General features: G+C 44.6%; 4 protein-coding genes across 5 annotated transcripts in view; 3 read left to right on the top strand and 1 right to left on the bottom strand.

The window, feature by feature from the left end:
• myom3 (myomesin 3) overlaps nucleotides 1–10793 on the top strand; it is a 28583-nt gene extending 17790 nt beyond the window's left edge. For both annotated transcript variants that reach the window (XM_037274062.1, XM_037274063.1), the window contains 21 exons: nucleotides 1–122; nucleotides 629–816; nucleotides 1394–1520; nucleotides 2171–2352; nucleotides 2532–2646; nucleotides 2741–2897; nucleotides 3420–3526; nucleotides 3866–3910; nucleotides 3995–4131; nucleotides 5293–5437; nucleotides 5999–6058; nucleotides 6242–6309; nucleotides 6928–7038; nucleotides 7109–7196; nucleotides 8167–8205; nucleotides 8280–8385; nucleotides 9172–9335; nucleotides 9404–9440; nucleotides 9514–9536; nucleotides 9609–9664; nucleotides 9787–10793. In XM_037274062.1, coding sequence (XP_037129957.1) covers nucleotides 1–122; nucleotides 629–816; nucleotides 1394–1520; nucleotides 2171–2352; nucleotides 2532–2646; nucleotides 2741–2897; nucleotides 3420–3526; nucleotides 3866–3910; nucleotides 3995–4131; nucleotides 5293–5437; nucleotides 5999–6058; nucleotides 6242–6309; nucleotides 6928–7038; nucleotides 7109–7196; nucleotides 8167–8205; nucleotides 8280–8385; nucleotides 9172–9335; nucleotides 9404–9440; nucleotides 9514–9536; nucleotides 9609–9664; nucleotides 9787–10059 — 2350 coding nt within the window. In that variant the 3' untranslated portion in view covers nucleotides 10060–10793. The remainder of the gene's footprint in view (nucleotides 123–628; nucleotides 817–1393; nucleotides 1521–2170; nucleotides 2353–2531; nucleotides 2647–2740; nucleotides 2898–3419; nucleotides 3527–3865; nucleotides 3911–3994; nucleotides 4132–5292; nucleotides 5438–5998; nucleotides 6059–6241; nucleotides 6310–6927; nucleotides 7039–7108; nucleotides 7197–8166; nucleotides 8206–8279; nucleotides 8386–9171; nucleotides 9336–9403; nucleotides 9441–9513; nucleotides 9537–9608; nucleotides 9665–9786) is intronic.
• A 300-nt stretch (nucleotides 10794–11093) lies between these two features.
• Nucleotides 11094–11946, top strand: fabp10a (fatty acid binding protein 10a, liver basic). The gene is made up of 4 exons (XM_037274071.1): nucleotides 11094–11242; nucleotides 11307–11479; nucleotides 11683–11772; nucleotides 11851–11946. Exons 1-4 carry the CDS (start codon nucleotides 11176–11178, stop codon nucleotides 11899–11901), a joined length of 381 nt encoding a protein of 126 aa, XP_037129966.1. The 5' UTR covers nucleotides 11094–11175; the 3' UTR covers nucleotides 11902–11946.
• Nucleotides 11947–12043: 97 nt separating this feature from the next.
• srsf10a (serine and arginine rich splicing factor 10a) lies at nucleotides 12044–16846 on the top strand. Its single transcript, XM_037274068.1, has 6 exons — nucleotides 12044–12282; nucleotides 13257–13361; nucleotides 14132–14235; nucleotides 14394–14568; nucleotides 14655–14705; nucleotides 14792–16846. Exons 1-6 carry the CDS (start codon nucleotides 12218–12220, stop codon nucleotides 15072–15074), a joined length of 783 nt encoding a protein of 260 aa, XP_037129963.1. The 5' UTR covers nucleotides 12044–12217; the 3' UTR covers nucleotides 15075–16846.
• pnrc2 (proline-rich nuclear receptor coactivator 2) lies at nucleotides 15701–20555 on the bottom strand. Its single transcript, XM_037274070.1, has 4 exons — nucleotides 20544–20555; nucleotides 19379–19549; nucleotides 18805–19077; nucleotides 15701–18087 (listed from the first exon to the last, which is right to left on the bottom strand). The coding sequence occupies exon 4, from the start codon at nucleotides 18063–18065 to the stop codon at nucleotides 17589–17591; it is 477 nt and encodes a 158-aa protein (XP_037129965.1). The 5' UTR covers nucleotides 18066–18087; nucleotides 18805–19077; nucleotides 19379–19549; nucleotides 20544–20555; the 3' UTR covers nucleotides 15701–17588.
• Between the last annotated feature and the right edge of the window lie 700 nt (nucleotides 20556–21255).

The following is a 21255-nucleotide window of genomic DNA, read 5'->3' on the forward strand; positions in this document are numbered from 1 at the left end:
GTTTACAGTCCACGGCCTCCAGAACCGTAAGGAATATGTGTTCAGGATAAAGACAGTGAGTCGAGCGGGAAACAGTGACTACTCGGAGGAGTCTCCGCCCATCCTGGTCAAAGCCGCCATTCGTAAGCTCATTTCTTACTGTGAAAGTCAAATATGTATGGACGTTAAGATCTTTCCACTGACATTTGTTGGACCTTTTAACGACACGCGAAAGAATCAACTGATTGACTAACCAACCGACTGACCACTGATGGTCCAAACAAACAAAACAGCTGACTGATAAAACCAAGCAAACAAAGGTTTACCCAATGTGGCTTCCAGTGGGTGTATTTCAACTCAAGTTCCAAAGATGTCAGCTATTATGATGTACTGTTGCGGTGTCGTGTTTCTTGACAGATAATAATGTGGCTGTTAGCGAGCCACTGGGCTTTTCTCGTGACTCTCTGTCAGATAATGTGACTCATTTGCTTGCCATTCCCTCCTGTGGCCTCCCTAGTGAGCTTCTGCACGAGGATGAACGGCCTTCAACTTGAATGTGGTCTCATTTGAATGCCGATTGTAAGTCTTACGAGCTGCGGCTCGGCTCCCCTGCTGGGATTTTCCATTTTCTGTATTTCATCGACTCCAGACGTCCCCTCGGCTCCTTCGGCCATCGCTTTGCTGATGTGCACCGGCTCTGAGATGGTTTTGGGCTGGAGGAGGCCTCGCCGTGATGGCGGCGACCCCGTGAGGGGGTATTACCTGGATATGAGGGAGGCGGGCACCGAATCGTGGCAGGAGGTCAACGTGCAGGCGGTCAGAGAGCGGCGAGCAACGGTCAGTAGAAATTCCCAAACCTCCTTGATGTCTTTCTTTTTAAAGCTTCGTTTTGAATGAGAATCTTGCAGAATGACATTTTTGCACTTTTTACATAATTATACAAATCTCCCTTATTCCTTGAGTTAATCTGAAAGTAATGAAAATATTGACTTAAGGTTCACATTGGCCATGTCACTAGGCAACAAGCCGGGAAAGTTCTTTAGCCCGTCTCAAGGAGATTGATTATACACCAGTGGATGTCTTTTTGATTGTTTAGATGTTACAAGTGTAAAATTACACATCTGGGTAAATGTAAAAGAAGAGCGCCGTTGAGTTTTGTTGGATGCGGAGAATTCCCTGAATCCCGTCTATCTCTTGCCAAAGCAACAGTGCCAAGGGGGGTCTCGAGAGAAAACGCTGAAATGCTGGAAAAAGCTCCTGTGCGACCTGGGAGTAATAAATCTAAACAAACGTGGCAGAGAGAACACAAGTTGAATGCTGAGTCCAGCTCATTCAACATTTTTTCAGGCTCAATGCTCGACCGAAAACGTTTTTTTTTGCCATTGTTAGCTTCTCAAGTCTTTTTTTGTTTTAGGTTTCCAACCTGACCAGCGGGCTTTGGTACCAGTTCCGCGTGTTTGCTGCCAACATGGTTGGCGTGGGGAAGCCGTCGGATGCCAGCGAGGCTTTCCTGTGTGAGGAGTGGACCATGCCGGAGCCTGGTGAGTGCCAAAACGGTGGGAAAATAAACGAGGGGAAATCGCTCATCAATTTTGGCCACATGGGAAATAATGGGAAACGATGAAACCATTGCCCCCCCCCCCGAAGAAAAAAATGCAATATGGCTTTAAAATAAAATCTTTTCATTTATATTTTGCTGAAATTTTTTCTTTATCATAGGATAAAATCCACCTCTTTGGAACCAAATTATTTTGGCGTAACCAATCTTTTACCCTTCATGCTCCCTTTTTATCTAATACGTAGCATTTATGTTTCCATCCTGATGGCGTGTTTCATCATGCTAGTGTGTTCATTGCAGCTCAGCCTTCAAGTAGTGTTGCCATGGCAACGTAAAAGCCGCAGTGAAACAAAAGGCCTCGGGGAGCCACGTATCTTCCGAGACATGGACGCACACCGCCTATGACATTCATATTGGAAATGGAAGGAGGCATTCTCTGGCACATGCCGCTTTTTGTTTTTTAAGCCCGCCTCAGTAATCATGCCGAATGGGCTTCCCTGGTTGGGGTTAATAATTCTCAAGTGAGCCCCAAAAATCATTAAGAAAATGAACCGCCGTAGTCAACCAGGGGCGGATCAAGGGAACGTCGCCGTTTTGCGGTTATCGATAGCTCAACGCTCACTCTCTTTGCAGGTTGTCCTTTCGACGTGGAGGTCCGTGAGGTGAGCGACCATTCGCTGGTGCTCCTGTGGGCCGCGCCGCTCTACGAAGGCCGGGGTCCCATCACGGGATACTTACTGGAAATCAGCCAGGGCGATGATTCCGACACATGGACTGCTGTGAATGACAAGCCGGTCACGGACACGTTTTATAAGGTGGGGGGGGGAAAAATGGCAGGCAGGTTTGGCTTTTTCTGTCATGTGGCGGCCATTTTTGATTTCCAAAGCGATCAGAGTCATGTGTTCTCTGACAGTCCACTGCTCTGACATATTAATAAAAACTTAGAATAATGACACGGCTGCTAAATGTTTTATGCGTTTCTTATGACATGCAGGTTCCAGGTCTTCAGGCGGGTCAAATCTACCGTCTGCGTGTGTCGGCTGTCAATGAGGCGGGAGCGGGAGCCCCCTCCCTCCCTTCGGAGCCAGTCACAGCGCAGACCTCACCAGGTCGACCCTTGTACACCGCTAGAAATCTGACTTGAAGCGACTGTTTGAAAATATTGTATAACGTAACAAAATGTTTTTATTGTATCATCATCAGATACCAAAAACATCGAGGTGGGCGTGGACGATGACGGCTTCATCTACCTGGCATACGAGTGCGATCACGTCTGCGACGGCAGCGTGGGTCTCTGGAACAAAAACTACACGGAGCCCATCGACGGCGCGAGAGCTCAGGCGGACAACAAGGACGGCAGGTGGGGACCGCCATCCACTGTGGCAGCTCCGCGCAGGGTGCGAACACGGGGTGATATCACAGGGTCAGGAACTTGGCGAAAAGGATGCCAGATGGAGCCAAGTTGGATTTCCGTGGCTGAAACTCAAGTCTCCAAAGTCGCTGACCTCTTCACACTCTTTAAGTGCCTTCTCGTGTTCGTTCGCAAGCGATGTTCCGTCCTACCCCGCTGCGCTCGTAAAACCATTTCATCCTCACAAGGGTACATGAAATGAGGATAAATGACTTATGTCCTGCTTAAAATATGAGCTAATAGAGCGACCGTTCTTGTAAATGAGGCTCGAACAAGACAGTGAAACGAATACAGGACTTTAATTCCTGATCCTACGGGTATTTTGCTGAAAGTTATTAGGAAACCTGGGAACTGTTTTAAAGTTAAAAAAAAAAAGTCAAAGCACAGCCCAGTGTGTCTTCAGGCCTTTGAAAAGGAGAAAATGACAAAAATTGTGCACTTGGTGCAACAATCCATCTTTGCCTCCATTAGGTCTGTCCTCACCTTCAACGACCCCTGCGAGCAAGACCTGGCTCTCTACACCGTGGAGATGAGCGACGATCCCAGCCTGTCATCCAGCTACCTCCTCACCGCCGAAGGTCGTGTAAAATTACGCTCCGACCGTTCACTATCTCCTAACCGTTCACGTTCTACACCCGTTTGAAAAACAACCTGAAAACCCCCAATTTTCAAAGAGTTTATAAAAGAAGAATATTTGTAAGATGGATTTTTAATGTTGTGGATTAATTCAGTGAACGAGACTCCCAATCACCTCCAGCGGCATCACAAAGTCGGGCTCAGTGAATTGAGCAATCTAATTTTGCGTAGCGCCTTCTCTCAAGGTCACAACACCAATCAGCCGTCATGTTCTCCCATCAACGTTTCCAAACGTGATCAATCAATTCAAATGTTTAATGAACCTCTTCTCACTCTTGCAGACCTTGAACGCCTCAAAGAACTCAGCCGGCAAGTCCAAAATCCACGTATGCCTCCTCATGTTATATTTGAATTTATTCTATATGTGTAATAATTCAATGGTTGAGGAAAAAAAAATTCTCCTTCGGCAGTTATCGAACTGAAGTCAGGCTGGCATGTGGAAGTTTCGGAGACGGGCGGCGTGCGTCTGTGGCTTCACACGGAAAGTCTGAGCGACGATGCCGAGCTGCGTCTGGTTTTCAACGACAAAGAAATCTCCAGCACTCCCGTAAGAGCTGCCGAAAAGTTTCTTCTGCTCCGACAATACTTGGGAGAAAAAATCTCTTGAATACAACCTCATCTGATGAAAACAGATCAAATTAGGACCTGTCCGTATTTTATGGTTGAGGATTATATTTTTTCTGCAGATAAGTAAATATCAGGAGAATAATGTTAATTAAAACTGCAAAGCGAGCCATTAATAACAGAGTGTGTGAAGGTGTCAGAGCGACGCCCACATGGGCCCGACGCATCACTGAGTTAAAAGAAAAAATAGCAACAGGCTAACAAAGGTGAAAGGAAATGCCAATTTTGCATTCTGTAGATTTAACATCCGCAGGAGGAAATTACCCTTGTGACACAGGAAAAGAAAATGACAAATAACATTATAGGGCAGCGTAACACAAACTCAAAACAGATGCTGCGAATTTTATTACATTCCCTGTCCATATAATGAAGTCAGACAAGTGGAGGGCCGTACGAGGATGACCTCCCCCAAGGCCAATCTGTTTAAAGAAGTGAAGAATTGATGACGCTCTAAATAGAAAGTCTGCAGCCATTTTGTTTGGGGAGGTTGGCAAAAGAAAAATTCTGAATCTGCGTTGGTTTTAAACAGCCAATTCTCCACTCACCTTGAGTTGACCACGGATGCTGAAAATAAGTAAAGCATAATGATTTATTAACTGTAACCTAAAAACATTCAGCTGTGGAGTCGACAGAACACAAATCCAACATAGTGTCGCCATCCGCTTGGCTTATTTCCATCGACTCTCTCAGCGGCAGCAGCTGCCACTCACGCGGACAGCGCCGGCGTCTCATTTCCATTCGCTCCATTATCTGCCCGCTATCCCGAGTTCCATCCGAGGAACGCTGATTACGCATCGTTTCTGAATGATCACAGCTGAGGTTTGCGAATCCAAAAGCCCATTTAGCTGATTAGCGCTGCCGGGTTCGTCGTACATCACATGGTCGCACGCCGAGCCATCACGCAATCGTACGAGCTCAACGTAATGAACATAAAAACCTGGCAAATGAGCTCAAATGATGTTTGTTGCCGCTTCTGAGTGGGCCCTGCGCGAATTGCAGAAATATTTCATCATGCACATGGGTGAGTAGCTCTCCAAGCGACAGCGCCTTCATACCTTGCATCTTTTTGCCCGCGCAAATGCAGAACCGCAGAATCCGCTTTGACAAGGCCGCCGGTCTGGTGGAGGTGCTGATAGATCGGATGAGCCACGAGGATGAAGGCTCGTACACGGCCCAGCTGCGGGATGGACGGGCCAAGAACCAGTTCACGTTGGTTTTGGTGGATCACAGTGAGTCACATAACAGATTATGTTATATTATATTAGATATTCCCAAAATGTAACACATTCTGTATTAAAAGCCATAAATTAAAACCCTAACCCAAGAATCATACTTACAACAGAAAAAAAACATCTTACACCTGACTGAGTGAATTTGAATAAACAATGGAAAGAAAAAAACATCCGTCTAATTGTGAGGAAATCTAACGCAGGAAAAACTCATTGACCTTGACCTTTTTCAATCTACCACTAATGACAATAATGAATAGAAGTAAATGTATAAATAAGCAGCAGTAGTGTGAAATGAAAGGCCTCCCAAATTGACGACAGCCACAAAAATGAGTAAACACATCAACCAAAATTGCATAACAAAACATCCAAATTCCTTTTGCTGTTGCTCTTTCCATCTAATGTAATCAGACTGTGTCAGTGTATCTAGGAAACACATAAACCAAAACTGCATAACAAAACATCCGAATTCCTTTTTCTGTTGCTCTTTCCATCGAATGTAATCAGACTGTGTCAGTGTATCTAATGAACCAATTATCTGTGCCCCCCGCCACCATTCAGAATTCCGTGAGGTGATGGCCCTGGCAAACGCCAAGCGACGCGACCATGAGAGAAAAAGCGGTGAGGCATCGGTCAGCGCGTCTCTCTGTAAACATGCCACGTGCGCCGTTGGCTCGCACGTTCAAACGCGGCCGCCTCATTACGATAACAAATGGCTGCCGGTGACCTTTAAGAGGCGCAGATGCACAACGAGCTCCGCATACATCACCATGACATTGTCATCGTTTGCTTGTCCTCCCAAAGGACCCTACTTCGAGGAGTTCTTGTCTTGGAACGTTAACGAGGAATGCCAAGTGATCATAAAGTGCAAGGTACTTAATTGTGGCAATGAATATAATGGCGCTGTTTTGGTCTTTGCGTGACAGTCATTAGTGCAAACGACCAAAGGGGAATTATTAGAAAATACGCTAAGAGCATTCAAATGCTCCTTTTTGTGGAGATATTACTTTCCAATAGTTTCATGATGTTGACACACGTTGAGGATGGCCATACCTGCTTTAGTTTGTTATGGATCAAATTGATCAGTTTTAAAGTTTCAAAATATATTTTGGGAAATTATTTAAATATGTGTTGTCTGCGCCTAGTAGTTGTGTTTCTTTGCCTTGTTTGTTTGTTTGTTTGTTTGTTTGTTTGTTTGTTTGTTTGTTTGTTTGTTTGTTTGTTTTGGACTGCTTATTCCCTGGATTTGTGCTCAGGCCAGAGCAATAACAATGTTGATTTGGCGCCCTCCAGTGGTTTCTTGCTGCTACATTCGTTAAGAGCGTCATTTCGACATTGACAATTTTTGGGGAGTCCGTCGAATACGTGAAGATTTTTTTCCTTCCCATACCCCAATCTTTCCTCATGATTCTCAAATCCTTTCCATACGCTGTATTATTGTATGAAATGTCCCGGCTTGAATTTGGTGGAATGTATCTGTGATGCCACAGGTGACAAACACAACTAAAGACTCCACCCTCAAGTGGTTCAAGGACGGAGTGGCGGTGGCACAGACCGATTATGACCCCCCGTCTGGAGACAGCACGCTCACCATCCCACAGGTAGTCAAACATTAATCATAATGTGTGTCAGTTTTCAATGTCTAATTATTTGAGTTGTGTCCCCTCTCAGGTTGACAAAAAGCAAGCGGGCTCTTATAAAGCGGTAGTGTCAGATGCCAGAGGAGAGGACGTCAGCACTTTGGCTTTGCAGGGTGAAGGTGATGTGGCGAGAGCTCATTTGTTGATACATACAGTGGTACCTCTACTTACGAACTTAATTGGTTCCGCGGTCGGGTTTGTAAGTAGAAACGTTTGTAAGTGGAAGCAACGTTTCCCTTAGGAATCAATGTAAAAGCAAATAATGCGTGCCAGACTATCCCAAAAGTCACACTTTTTGCCCTATTTTTCCATGTAAAAAATACAGAAAACCAAAACAACAATTTTATTTTTGCTTTTTCAAACCTTTATAACAAAAAATAAATGTCACTTTATTCTTGAACGCCTAACTTTGCTTAGGGAGTTTCTAATTTTCTACAATTGCTAAAACTACCTCCAAGAAGACACAGAAAAAGTCAGGCTAGTAAATTATTGCATGATTCCACATACTCGTTGCAATGCGCTCATGTACTCGTCAGTACTAATTAAGAATTGAACCCACTACTTATAAGTTGTGAGATACGACTGAGCCACGTGAAAAAGTCATTAGGCCGTCAGGAATCACCATTGGCTAAAACGGGAGGAGGCGTACTTATTCTCACAGGTTGACTAGTAGGGCCGCTGTCAGAAGTAGTACCCCTGTAACTTTGCTTGTAGAGGGGAGCACCTATTTAAATTTGCTACACTTGGTGAAAATATCCCCAAGAAGACAGAACAGTAAAGTGATGCTGCCATGAATGCCATGAATGCCATGAATGCCATGAATGGCATGAACGGCGCTTCCAGGCCCTACTGGGAGCAAAATAATTCAATGTCTTGTGTCTGGTGCGTTGGGTCGGAAGTCGAAAATTGGGTCGTAAGTAGATGCAGAAAAATCGTGATTCGTGAGGCTCCGGTTCGTATCTGTAAAAGTTGGTAAGTATAGGCGTTTGTACATAGAGGTACCACTCTATTTAGAACATATTTACATATTTCATTTATAACATATTTGACAAGTTGGACTGGAACAACTCTGTTTATGTTTTTTCGCAGAGTACGACAAGCTTCTCCAGCAGCTGAGCAAACAATGCGGTGAGCGAGTCACACAGCAAACTGCTTTGTTGACATGACACAACCTTTATGCATCCCTCCATCCCTGTCTACAGGATTGTCGGCCGGTCCGCTGCGGGTTCAGAGCACCGCAGAAGGTTTCAGGCTCTACTGCTGTCTCACCTACTATATCAGCTACCTGAAGACCACCTGGAGCTTCAAGTAAGACTTGACAGGACTGCCGTACAGGTCATGCATAAATAATAAGCAGAGGGGAACTTTAGTCAGACGTGCATGTTAGGTTCAATGAAGACAAAAATGGCCATAGGCGTGACTGTGTGTGTGCTTGACCCGGCAACCAGAATGGACCCCGCCCGCTTCTCGTCCAATTTCGGCCAGGATTGGCACCTGACCAGCTCCCACTGAGATCCTAATGAGGAACACTGATGTTTGGCAACGATTTGAGTCGACCGGAGCCAAGGAAGTCTCAAAAGAGAAATGGGCTGTCAAACCAAATGTTGAATTTATTTTTCACTTTGATTCCATAAGCGCATCCCATCATTATTCATGTTTGCTTTGAGTAATGTCCAATTTGGCTTTTTTAAGAAAACAATTACATTTCATTGGTGATTTAACTGAAGTAGACAGACGAAATATCAAACTTTGGCATAAAGCTGTGCGCATTGGACAAAGAAAAGGTGGTTTAAACGTCATCGACGATTATGGCAAGTGCTGATGCATTTTAAAAGTGAGCCTGTAGCACCACCTTCTGGACGTGAAGGTAATACACCGGAAAACTGAACAAATCTGTCCGCAGCTGAAGTTCTGCATCCGAAACTCACCTATTTTTCTGCAGGTTCTCAAGTTCCCACATTCCGAAAACATGTTAGTTTTGTTGAAGACTTAAAACTAAAAAAACTCTTCCACGAACCCACTGTGCTGACTATCCATTGTTAACAAATGATAAGAAGTCGGACGTGGTCGGGATTGGTTTTGTTTGTCTCCCAGGGGCAAACAGATGGAACCCCAGTCCAGGATCAGGATGGGCAGCAACGTGCACACTGTTTGGATGGACATCTTCAACCCCACAGAGAACGACAAAGGCAAATACTCCCTGGACATGTTTGACGGCGTCGAGACACACCAGCGCCACCTGGACCTGTCAGGACAAGGTGAGGGCACGTTTGGGTTGCACGGCAAGTGTGGGGTAACTTTGTTATGAAATTGACATTTTTTGCAGCATTTGCAGACGCTTTGCGGGAGCACCAGAGGCTTAAGTAAGTTGTCTTTAGTTTCAACTTGGTCCGTATTGTTGACTGACCACTGATTAGACATTTTTCATCTCTTCAGGCAAGAGGCCGTCATTGAGAAAAGTGAGTCACAAAGTTGTCCCTGAGAAGAAACGACTCGGGTGGTTGTCATCGACTGACTTGAGTTTGTTTCAGACCGAGCCAAGGTGACAAAAGGTCTTCCGGATGTGGTGGCCATCATGGAGGGCAAGGTTAGACACCTCGATTCATTCCAGCGTCAAATCGCCACCATGATGTTTGAAATAATAATTTACGATTTTAATGGCAGTGCAACTTTCGACTTTCCAATCACACAATGTTCTCCCGCTCACAGTCTCTGTGCCTGACGTGCTTCATCGAGGGCGACCCGACCCCGGACGTCTTCTGGCTGCGTAACGAGCGGGAGATCGCCGGCGACGACCAATTCTTCATCACCCGCGAGCCCGGCTGCAGTACCATCACCATAAACAACGTCCACACGGACAACTCGGGCAGATACTCCATACTGGTGCGCAACCGCTGCGGCTCCGAGTCGGTGGACGTCACCGTAAGTGTGTACAAGCGAGGCGAGCTGCCGCCAAGCAACGCCATGGAGATGGGCTTGTGAATGGAGGTGGCACAGGGGCACTGGTCCCCCTGAAATATGGTCGCACCCGCCAGTCGCCAGGCCAGATAATTGACTTTTGGGTAGCTTCCAATATTTGGTGCAATATATCATATATTTAAAGTGCACATGGCGTGGCTTTGTGTTTGTTAATTAGCAGATTACTTCCTGATTCACAGACGATGATGAAAGATGCGTGATTCAGTACGTGCTGTAGTTTTAAAGTCACAGGTTGGTAGACACTGGGTACAATAAGGGAACAAGATTTGAAAATTAAAGGAGCCGGTTTGTACTTTAAAAGTGCAAACAGTCCATAGGGTTGATCACCCCAACGGTTGGCCACTGGAGTCATGTGAGGAGGTTCAACGGCACCGCGGGGAGGAGAAAAGTTCCAGACAGCTAAGTCCAAATGATGCGTTTCCACAAATAGTGGCGTTTATTTACTCAACTGCACAAATGAGAGTGGCGTACTTGTGCACCTTTTTTTTTTTTTAATAAATAATCCAACCATCCATTTTTTTTTCTTTATGGGGGTACTCTGTCTTCATTGGGGTCACATTGGGTGAGGCGGTGCTTCAGTTGGTGCTAATGGTTTGGTTAGCAAGTTCAAATGGCTGGAGTGAAACATAAATGTCACATTTGTATGGGAAGTGTTCATTTGTGTTCAGCACTGTCTGGGGATGGCCACAAGTTGAGGGAATACGTTTTGAAATTAAATGCTTTTGATGCTAACAGTGTGAGCTTTGTGATTCTCATTAATTCAGTTTGATCTCATCAGGTGACAGAAGTGGCAAAGGTCCTCTCACTCATACAGAAATAGAATTAGTTACTTGAGAAAAAAAAAAGTCAGGTAAAAGTAGACCTACTAATTCACACGCAGTCATGTTCTTGTCCCTGCTTCATGTATCTGAACCTCTTGAGTCAAAGTAGCCGCCATCTTTGTTTCGCGCCAATTCATGGAGCAAATGAACTCGGGGTTGTTCAAACAGCGTCCGATGGGGTTACTAATTAAACGCTTCGTCCGGGGAGAGGATAAAAGCGAGCCGGCTCGGGCAGACTTTCCCCACACGGTTGAGCTTCACCCACCTCATAGCCCGTCTCAGCCTCCTTCTGGTCAACATGGACTTCAACGGCACGTGGCAGGTCTACGCCCAGGAGAACTACGAGGCCTTTCTCAAGGCCATGGGTGAGAAAAAATAATTTATGGGACTGATCCTATCTTTATATGTAAATGTTTTTTTTTCACACAGAACTCCCTGATGAAGTCATCAAGATGGCCAAGGACATTAAGCCGGTAACAGAGATCTCGCAGAAGGGCAAGGACTTCGTGGTGACCTCCAAGACCCCTGGAAAGACTGTGACCAACTCCTTTACCATTGGCAAGGAGGCTGACATTACCACCATGGACGGCAAGAAGCTCAAGGTAAATTGTTTATGAGGAAAGCTGAGATATTTTTTGTTGTTGTTGGGGTTTTTTTGCAACAAGCCATAGTACCCTGAAAAATGAATCTTTTGTTGAAATTGATGCAAGTGTGAATTGGTGCAGTGCTGTGTACTGGAAAAGTTTAAAGAATGAAAGGAGGACAGTGCAGTCGATGGATTTTTAGCATCTACTCTGTTACCCAGTGCGTTGTCAACTTGGAGGGCGGCAAGCTGGTCTGCAACACTGGCAAGTTCTGCCACATCCAAGAGATCAAAGGAGGCGAAATGATCGAGGTACCCTGAACTCATCACTTATCACACGCACAGTAAATCTACTTTATCGTTAAAATTTCCTCTCTTCTCTCGTTTTAGACTTTAAGCATGGGCTCCGTAACTCTCGTCAGGAAGAGCAAGAAAATGTGAAAAGCTGGACAGTGACAATTGAAATAAATGGCTATTTAAATACAATACATACGTTTGTTCATTGATCCTCCGTTTTTATCTACGAACCCTAAACGCAATTATTTTTTCTCCACTGCGCACGCGCACAAATTGCAGCGAGGAAGACAAGCATGCGCATTGCTTGCATCTTGTTCGTCACGTACCTTGCTTGCTTGCTAGACTTCAGGCTCGGTTTTGCTGCAGACAGTTGGGGTTCGCCTAACGGGGGATTGTTTAAAAAACAAAAAGCAAAAAAAAAAAAAAAGCAAACACCTGCCACGATATATCGTCGTCGCAAATGGCGAGGTACCTGCGACCCCCGAACTCCTCTCTCTTTGTTCGGAATATCTCCGAGGAGTCCAGGTAAGTCCTCATAGCCAAATAAATGCTAATGTAGCTAGAGCTAACCTCTCAAAAATGGCTAACTGAGATATTGCAGAAAAACAAGAAAGAAAAGACTCATTTCTTTAGAAGGAGAATAGTAACGTTGGTTACGAACCGCTGGTAAAATATCACCAGCTGCTTTATGCATTAGTTTTTTTGTTTGACATTTATTAGACAAAACAGCAAAAGTAATATTTAAACTAATTTAGAAAGCAATTGTCTTTATTGTTCCATTTTGAAGGTAGAAAGTTTAAAGCCACTAAAAGGACTACGTAACGTCCTAATACATGTCTTACATTTGCAGGCTATGCGGATTGCAACGTGCACACTGCATAGTAAAAACTCCTAAAGTAGATTATGTATTTGGAAAAATCTACCCTCGTTGCTTTTTTATGTTTGTGCAAATATTCCAAAATGTGTCTACCTACCTATTTTTTAATTGTATGATTATGTGATGAAATGTTTATTTAAATATTCAATATATATGGATGTTTTGTTTTGTTTATTGACACGAATCGTCATGCGGGTATCTCGCTGTGACCAGAGAAAATGACTGTAAGGAACTAAGCCAAAAGCCCAACAAAAGTTGCCATTTTGGACATTGAGTACTATTTATTAATTTTGTCAAGATTTGTCAGTTATTAAATATCGGCTGGTGCAAATTACACGTGTACTCATCTACCAAATGACCTGTAATAAATAACAATCAGATAACAGTAATAATAACGTTATGATCTAATCCACACGGCAGCCGTTTGCAGCTATTGGTGTGTGTGGTGTGTGTGTGTGTGTGAAGTTTTACATCCAAACCTCTAACTGAAATTACGTCCACTCACTGCGCCCATTTGGATCACTATTGTTCGTTCATAGCACAGTGTGCTCCAGTTCAGGTGGACTTATAAAATCAAAACAAAATAAAAATGTGATCATTTCATTATTTCACGACACTATAGGCCAGAAGATTTGCGGCACGAGTTTGGTCGTTACGGGCCTATTGTAGACGTCTACATTCCACTTGACTTCTATACGCGGCGACCAAGAGGATTTGCTTACATTCAATATCCTTTCTTCTTGTTTGCTGTTTCCACTGTGGTGTGTTCTCGTTTGTAACTATTATCTCTTCTGTTGTTGCCTCAGAATGGTAAAGATACAGTTCTGGAGAGCCAGCCCCCCCCTACCACTACACACAGAAAAGTTACCAGGTAGAGTAGCCAAAGCCAAAGACCAAGCGCTAGCAAAACAAAACAAAAAACAAAGCAAAAGCATCAAGATACAAAGAGGGGTGCGATCAAGCGAGAGAGCGGCCATTTTGACTGCCAAAGGGAGCGCCTCCATTTTATGGGCCAAAGGGAGGAAAAGCGGGCGAAGCGTGTTTATTGGGCAAAGACAAGTGCTCCGTTCCTCTGCCAAGGCAATAAAGAGCAAGCTCAAGTTCAAAGATCAAGCATGTTAAAAGGTAAACAAGACATTTTATATGTATCCTCCTCAAATCTGATCACATTTTATTGATGTGTCTTGTCCACAAAGTCTCCAATCACTGAACTCTTCGGTGTCGTGTATTGTACTTGATTATTTCATGATATGCCAGCACTGATCTGCAAGTGAATGTGTCCTTGAGAACATGACGGATAACGGCAGGTTTGTGTGATGCATGTGGTTCGGTTTGTCGGCTTTACAACACCAGCGACTAGTTGCTAATCGCTAATCATTTAACTTGGACTTCATCAGTCTGAAAGTTTGATCAACCTAGATCTTATGGGCGGGCGTGCGTGCGTGCATGTGTGTGTGGCCTTGCGTCCTGAAATTAAAACCTTAACCACGTCAGAACATTCGAAGATGTCCGGGATGCTGAAGACGCCCTCCACAACCTGGACCACAAGTGGATGTGTGGGCGCCAGATCGAGATCCAGTTCGCCCAGGGAGACCGCAAGAGTAAGACCATCATTTACTTTATGGACCCATTTGTGTCAAATTGCATTTTGAGGTGTTGGCAAATTTGATGTAAATTTTGAGGTAATGATAGCAAATTCGACGTTATTGTTTAGGATACATTGTGCCAATTCAATAATTGTTACGTTGTCCCGAAAAAGCTCCTAACCAGATGAAGTCCAAAGAGCGCCATTCCCCTCGCAGTTTCTCGCGCTACGACGATGATGACGACCGCGACGGGCGCCGCAGACGATCACGTAGCCGCAGCTATGAACGTCGCCGTTCGCGCAGCGCCTCATACGAACGGCGACCGCGGCGGTCGGTCAGCCCCAAAGAGTACGTACTGTCTTCTACACTCTGCGTTGCACATATTCTAGTGTTTATTTTGGCGCCCCCTTATGGTTGTTTATTTGCTGCTCCAGCTCACGCCCCTACGGCCGACACAGACGCAGCAAGAGCCGTGAAAATGACAAGTAAGATCTTTTATGTTTTACAATTTATATGTGGGGAAGTCAATGTTTGAGAAGGTGTTTTAAGAATTGTGTTCCGTTGTGGTCAGGCACAAAAGCGCCCAGCACGAGCGCCACAGGGCCCCGCGTGAGGCCGGATCCCGGAACCGCTCGGCATCCCGCTCGCCCTCGCCCTGCCGTTCCAGGCCCAGGGGCAGAAAGAGCGGGTCCCGCTCACACAGCCCCGCCGCCCAGGAAGAAGACTTCCGCCTGGCCCCAGGTTCCCACAAGCGCTCTTTTGGCCGCTCTCCATCACGCTCGGCGTCCCGCTCCGCATCCCGCTCGCGTTCACGCTCCCGCTCCTGGGCAGAGTACAAATCTGGAGGGCGCTAAACAACAGTTAAGTTTGACATTTAGTCACTTAAAAAACAAATTTTGTTTTTCTGCATTTTCTTGTTCATTGATGTTTTTCCATGTAGACTATGAAAATCTCTTCGAAGACATTGGCCATAATTTCCTTTCGTTGGATTGTTATGTTGGACTTTTCACTTCACTGTAAACTCCCACATCCAACAAAGGACTGTTTTGTTTTGCTTATTCTTTGGTTTTGGGTGATGACTGTAGCAGGTTGCGCAATAACAACATGAGATATAAGTACCTTTTTGTACTCGCTACTGAATTTCAGCAATACCTCTATTTTACCACAAGGAGACAGTGGACCTTTTCCATTCCATGTCAAGCGTTCAGGGTGAGTACTGAAATCTACTGTAAATGTTGTTTAAAATATGCCAGTACAGTAAAGATGAAAACGTTTTGAGACGCTTGCCGTTATTTCCCTTGGTAACATTTTTACTTAAAGATTCTCATCTGAGGTTTTACTGTAATTTGCTCATCAGTATGTTGCTATTTGTACTGTGGGCCACCATTCTCAAATTCTGTCGTTCAATAAAGTAATTTACCTGACAAAATTGACCTGGTTGGACAATATACATTAAATGAAGAAATCAACAGTCAAACGGTTTAGGGGGGATGGGGAAGGGATTATTTATTAATTTCATGTCAAATTTAACTTCAATCAATGCATTTTTCCATATTTTTTTAAACCAATTGTTACCAATAAACAGGGCATTTCTTCTTTCCAAAGAAAATGAGTGGGGACAAATTCAAATCCAATTTATGACAATACAAGTTCTAATTTAGCATGAGGAGACTGCAATGCATGACTTAACTGGATCAACAGCATATTAACATAAAAATAATCAGCTGGCGGAAGATCAGCTGAGAGGTAAGGGTGCTTCTAAAATTGTTTTTAGGACAAAAATAGTCAAATTGGTTTTCTAAGGGGCTCAAATTTAGGCATAACCCGAGTTACAAATTCATCCAGATAAATGTCGCGCAAATACAAATCTCCCCGGTTCCAATCGGCGACACATTTCTTTCACTCTACACTGCATCGTACAAAATCATAAAAACCATGTGCAAGATCTCCCAAAAGACTTCAGTGCAGGGCTCACTCATTCTGGCAAATGCTTGGTTTTCTTTCTTTTTCTTAACAAAAATATTCTTCAGCATCAACGAAGTCGAGACGGTGCTCGTCCCATACATTCAGTGTTATAATTAGTACTAAAAATACTTTCGTCTGCAAGCCTCCGCCGTACTCTGTGCTTGCAAATGTACAATATGCTACAAGAACTTTATACATGCCATCATTCTTATTAGTATTTACATGGCTCCTGAAAGACATGATCATCGAATGAGGTTTTGTCGTCTTTAGTCTGGCTATGAAGCAGATTCAATTCTGCACAGGGAAAGCAACAACGAATCAAAAGCAGAAAATGGCTCACGTGAGGAGGAAAACAAGATAGTCGATCGCGCATCTGATTCTAGACCGTCACAGCCTGTAACAACACATCTGGAGCAAGTGCAGTGCAAAATGGGCTCAAAATCATGATGGACCAGAAACAAACAGCGCACCACGCTCATAATGTCACAAAATGACAACGCAGCCTCATCTTTTCAACACAAACTTGTGCCGCAGACAGGACCAATTTTATTGGTCCTCTTCCGCATGTTACAGCGGGACGAGTGGGTGTTAAAAGATGAGATTGAGTAACAGAAGCAGGCGGGGGGGGCAGCTTTGGTTAACGCACGGCACCACCGAAGCACAACAAGACGACCTGGACACACTACAAACACCAAGACTCGACATTTGTCCGCCTTTCACGTGGGGCACTGACACTTTCAGAGTGAATGTCACATCTGTAATTTTACACACGCAGGTGTCGCCCCCTTCGTGATACTCCCTCCAAACAGGAGGACAATAGCAAGAGCAACGGCAGAAAAATGTCTTTGAGAGGCAGTGTGAACACGAGTGCCAACCGGGCCTTTGAGCAGCACGTCCCCAGTAGTGCATGTGCGCACAGCGCAATAAAAAAAGGTACGTACACAGGAGTCGACCGCCAGAGGCCCGTGTGCCATGATATCAACTTTCATCAAAACGCCATTAAAAAAGAATGTACACGTGATTTCCCTGCAGAATCGCAGTTGAGCGTCCTACTGTTTGAAAAACAAGAAAGCCAGAGGGGCTTCTCGTTTTTAAATGTGCTACAAAAAAGGAGACTGGACTGTGCTGGCAACCCGTTATCGAGTATAAAAAATAAAATCGGCTGTATATGTCCACAGAAGCGGACGGGAATTAAGTAACGTGTGGAAAAATAAGTGCACCCAATCTGCTTTGATAGCCATAATAAAAAGAACAAAACCCGACGCAAAAAAAAGGTGTTGTGTGGGTGGGTGTGTTGGATGGGGTATCCACTTTGTCGTCACCAGCGAGGCAAGAGGACTGTAATATCTGATTTGTTAAAAAAAAACAGCTCATTAAAAAGCGTATTACAGCCATTTTCCTCTTCAGGCTTGCACCTTCAAGAGGCTCTTGAGCTGGAAGGTCATCATCTCCCTACTCTCGCCGGCACTCATGGGGAAGGACACCCAGTGGCTGGGTGGCTTGGGCAGCACGCTGGGCGAGGGCGGCTCACTGAACTTGGGCCCAGCATAGCTGGGGCTGCCCCGGGCGCTCAGCAGTGTGTTGAGGTGGGACACGGCCCCCTCCCAGTCCTGCTGGTAGGCGGCGGCCAGACGGGCGATGGAAGCGGCCGCCTCGGCCTGCCGCGCCTCCGGAGAGCATTGGAACCCCAGAACGCCCTTGTCGCTGCTGCGCCGATGTTGGTGGAGGACACCGGCCCCCGCAGCCGACACCACCGTCATGTTGCCGTTCTGGTCGCGGCCCCTCTGCTTGCTTCGGCCCAGATGCTGGTTCTTCTTCTTGGGGCGCTCATGATGGGCGCCTGGAATGTTGCTGCACCGCTCTCCGCCGCCACCTCCCATGATACTTCACCTTGACTGTCACCTAAACAAACAGGTATGGGTGCCTTAGTTTTATGTGCTTTGACACATCTTTACCCATATTCCTTCTCCACCCTCAACAAAACCAAAATGCCATCTTCCTAAATTTGATGTCAAGAAAAAAAGTGTTTTTGACCAAATTAAGACTTTTTTTTTTAAGGTCCTGTTTTTGTTGCGTCAACTTACCCCAAAAAAAATTGGTTCATGTCCCATACAGCTTAAAATTGCAGCAATAGTTGTTATTTGATCACATTCTTAACATATGCAATGGCATTCCATGACTGTAGCATAACTTCTTGTTGATAACCTCATACAGTGTACTTACACGGTAAAGTAATAATTTTATTATTGACTTGTCAGTTTTGCCCCCCCAGTAAAGGACCGTTATAGGTCTGTCATAATAAGGCTATTGATTATTATTATTATCATCATCATCAATCGGATACAATTTTATTTAAATTACTGTGTTAACCCCCCCCCCATAACTGTTTACCCAATTATCTATGGTATTGTTTAGTTCCTACAGTAGATGTTTACTGGTCAATTAAAAAAAATATTTATTATAATCTCATTTAAAGTTATTGCTTACTAGCGTTCAATTTCTGCCCGTGGAAATGCAGTCGTTTGCCTACGTGCAGAAGCGCAAGCAGCGCCAGGACAGACAGCCAGCCACCCCTCCCCCATCGCCTCCACAAGACGAAAACAAGCTCGAGGCACGCACCTCTTTGTTGCCACAAAGTTACGCAGGAAGAGAGCCCTCTTCTTCGTCCTTTTCGCCTGTCTTCCGCCTCGAAACAGCTTTCTCCGTCCCCGAGAACAGTCGATGTTGGTGTTGTCGTCGTCGCGTCTCCTTCTGCTGGTATCGAGCGGTCTTTGTCCCGTCGAGTGTGCCGGGCTGGCGGTCGTCGAGTGCCAATGGGCGTCGCTTGATCGCGGAGCCCAGTAGAACATGAATTCACCTAGGCGCACACGATCCACCACGAAGCCGCAAGACCTATAATAATAATGATGATATAATAATTACAATAATAATAAAAAACACCATCGCACATTCGATTTAATAATTTGTCAACGTACACTTCCTGTAGTGACGCAGTTTCGCTCGTTTAAAGTCCACTTCTCACCGATAATTATGTGTTATTTGCGTTGTTACGTGATAATTAATCTAGTAAAGCGTTGGAGTGGTTCAATTGGCCGTCTCCGTTGTAGGTCAGTGTACTTTAGCGGAGAACAAAACAAAGAAGCTTTAGCTCTGTAATGGCGACCAGGAAGAACAAAAATAACTAGTCTCTTACCGACTTCTTAAGGCTTGATCGTCGAAGCCTTTCGTCCGGATTGTTGTTTTTGCAAAACAGAGATCCTTCGTTAGTGTTTCCCACTAATTCGGTTGATGGTCACCTAGTAGATGGGAAAACAAAACTCGGGGAAGCAGTCTGCTCCTATCTCTCCCTCGTCGTCTTTTCCGACTGTGTCTGAATTGCTACAAAATGTCGCCCTCATCTCGTCTATGTAGCTTGTGGCAGGCACCCTCCGACCAATTACATCGCGAGTTTGAAGGGCCCCGGCCAATCAGCGGCGAGTAAAACGGACGCATTCTTGCTTGTTGCCAGACGAGTGACGTCAGTGACTGACTTGTCTTTGTGTTTGTGCTTTCCGCAATTTCTCATAGTGAGAAGAGAAAACACAAAAAAAATACACCACATGTCGAGTGTACAAAGCTGTTTCGCTGTTTGACATTTTTGTTAGGTAACGCAATGTAATTACACAACACATACGCTACGGACAGGCCACCGTAAGGAGCGGATTAAACGTTATGTAATGTCGATCCTTTATCGAAATCGAACGCAGTTTTTAAGAAATCATTTGATGAAATAAGACGTTTTAGTATCTTGTCTTGTTTTTTTTCCATTTTGTGTCGAAACAGCTGCAGCAGGCTGGAAATGAAACCCTTCACCCACCCATCAACCCCCACCCCCATTCCTCAACTCACTAAAACATTGTGTTTCGACCCATGGGAGACTTAACTATTTTGCGAGGTGGTGGTGCTGTTATATTTAGGCCAAACAAAACTCCAATAACTAACCTGTAATTTGCTACAACTAAATCACTGCTGTCAGATAATCAAATGGCACAACATGACCAAGTTTTTCTTTATCAGTTTCAGAGCAATATAATTGAGTCTCCAGTAATTCTAACTTGCATTGTTTTGGAGTATGGAAAGAAGCCAGAGTACCCGGTATCCAGGTAAACAAGGAAAAAAAAAATTTTTTTTCTTTTGTTGTTGTGTCTTGTGAAACTGGTAAGTAGGTAAGGGACAGGAAGTCATACGTAACAGCCATAACATAACTTCCAGACTAACAACAATTGGGGAACCTCACGTTCTGGCCTTTGTACCACTTAATCTCCGCCATACGTCAGCTAGTACAACCTTGGCCATGTTTGCACAAAAAAGGTAAAAACTCGGGAGAGCATGATCAGTCAGTCAAGAGTGGCTTTCCTCCGCTGGAGAGTGTGTGGACTTTTAAAAGTTGCACAACAGGCAGGGGGGAGGGGTGGAGTCGTTAATCACAAGTCCCAAACTAAGGAAAGTAGGTCATCAGCAAGGCCTTTTGCGGGTCGCATCGACCTGGCATGAAGGCCACGTCACCATATTTGTCAATGTAAACATGACACCCATAGTAAAAAAAAAAAAAAAGAACACGTCCATGTCATTTGATTCTTCAAGCAAAAAACCTGGCACACTAACTCAGTTTTTCCTCCCCAAGTTCACTCGAGGCCTGCATTGTTTACGGAATGATCCCTTTGACTGTGCGAACCTGAAGTACGTTTGAAACTGTTTTCACATGTTGAGATTTCATAACATTCAGATAGACTTGCTCAGGGACAACTGCTTTAAATAAACAAAACAGAGTCCTTCTGGAGAGTAGTTTGCTTTGTTCCTTATCTCAGTTTCAAGGTCTTGGTTCAGTCCACATTTGTGCAAAACAAGTGGTTTTCATTTGTCAAAACGGAACCCATTTAATTAAAAATTTAAAATAGGAAAAAAAAGTCAGCCGCAAATTTTTAATCAAAATAAAAATCACACCGAACGGCAAAAAAGTTTTTCTTTTAGGAAACATTTGTGGCTTTTGTTTGGCTTTGAAGAAAGAGGCAGGGAGAGGTTGTTGAAATG

The sequence above is a fragment of the Syngnathus acus genome, chromosome 16, assembly GCF_901709675.1.
Source record: "Syngnathus acus chromosome 16, fSynAcu1.2, whole genome shotgun sequence".
NCBI lineage: Eukaryota > Metazoa > Chordata > Actinopteri > Syngnathiformes > Syngnathidae > Syngnathus > Syngnathus acus.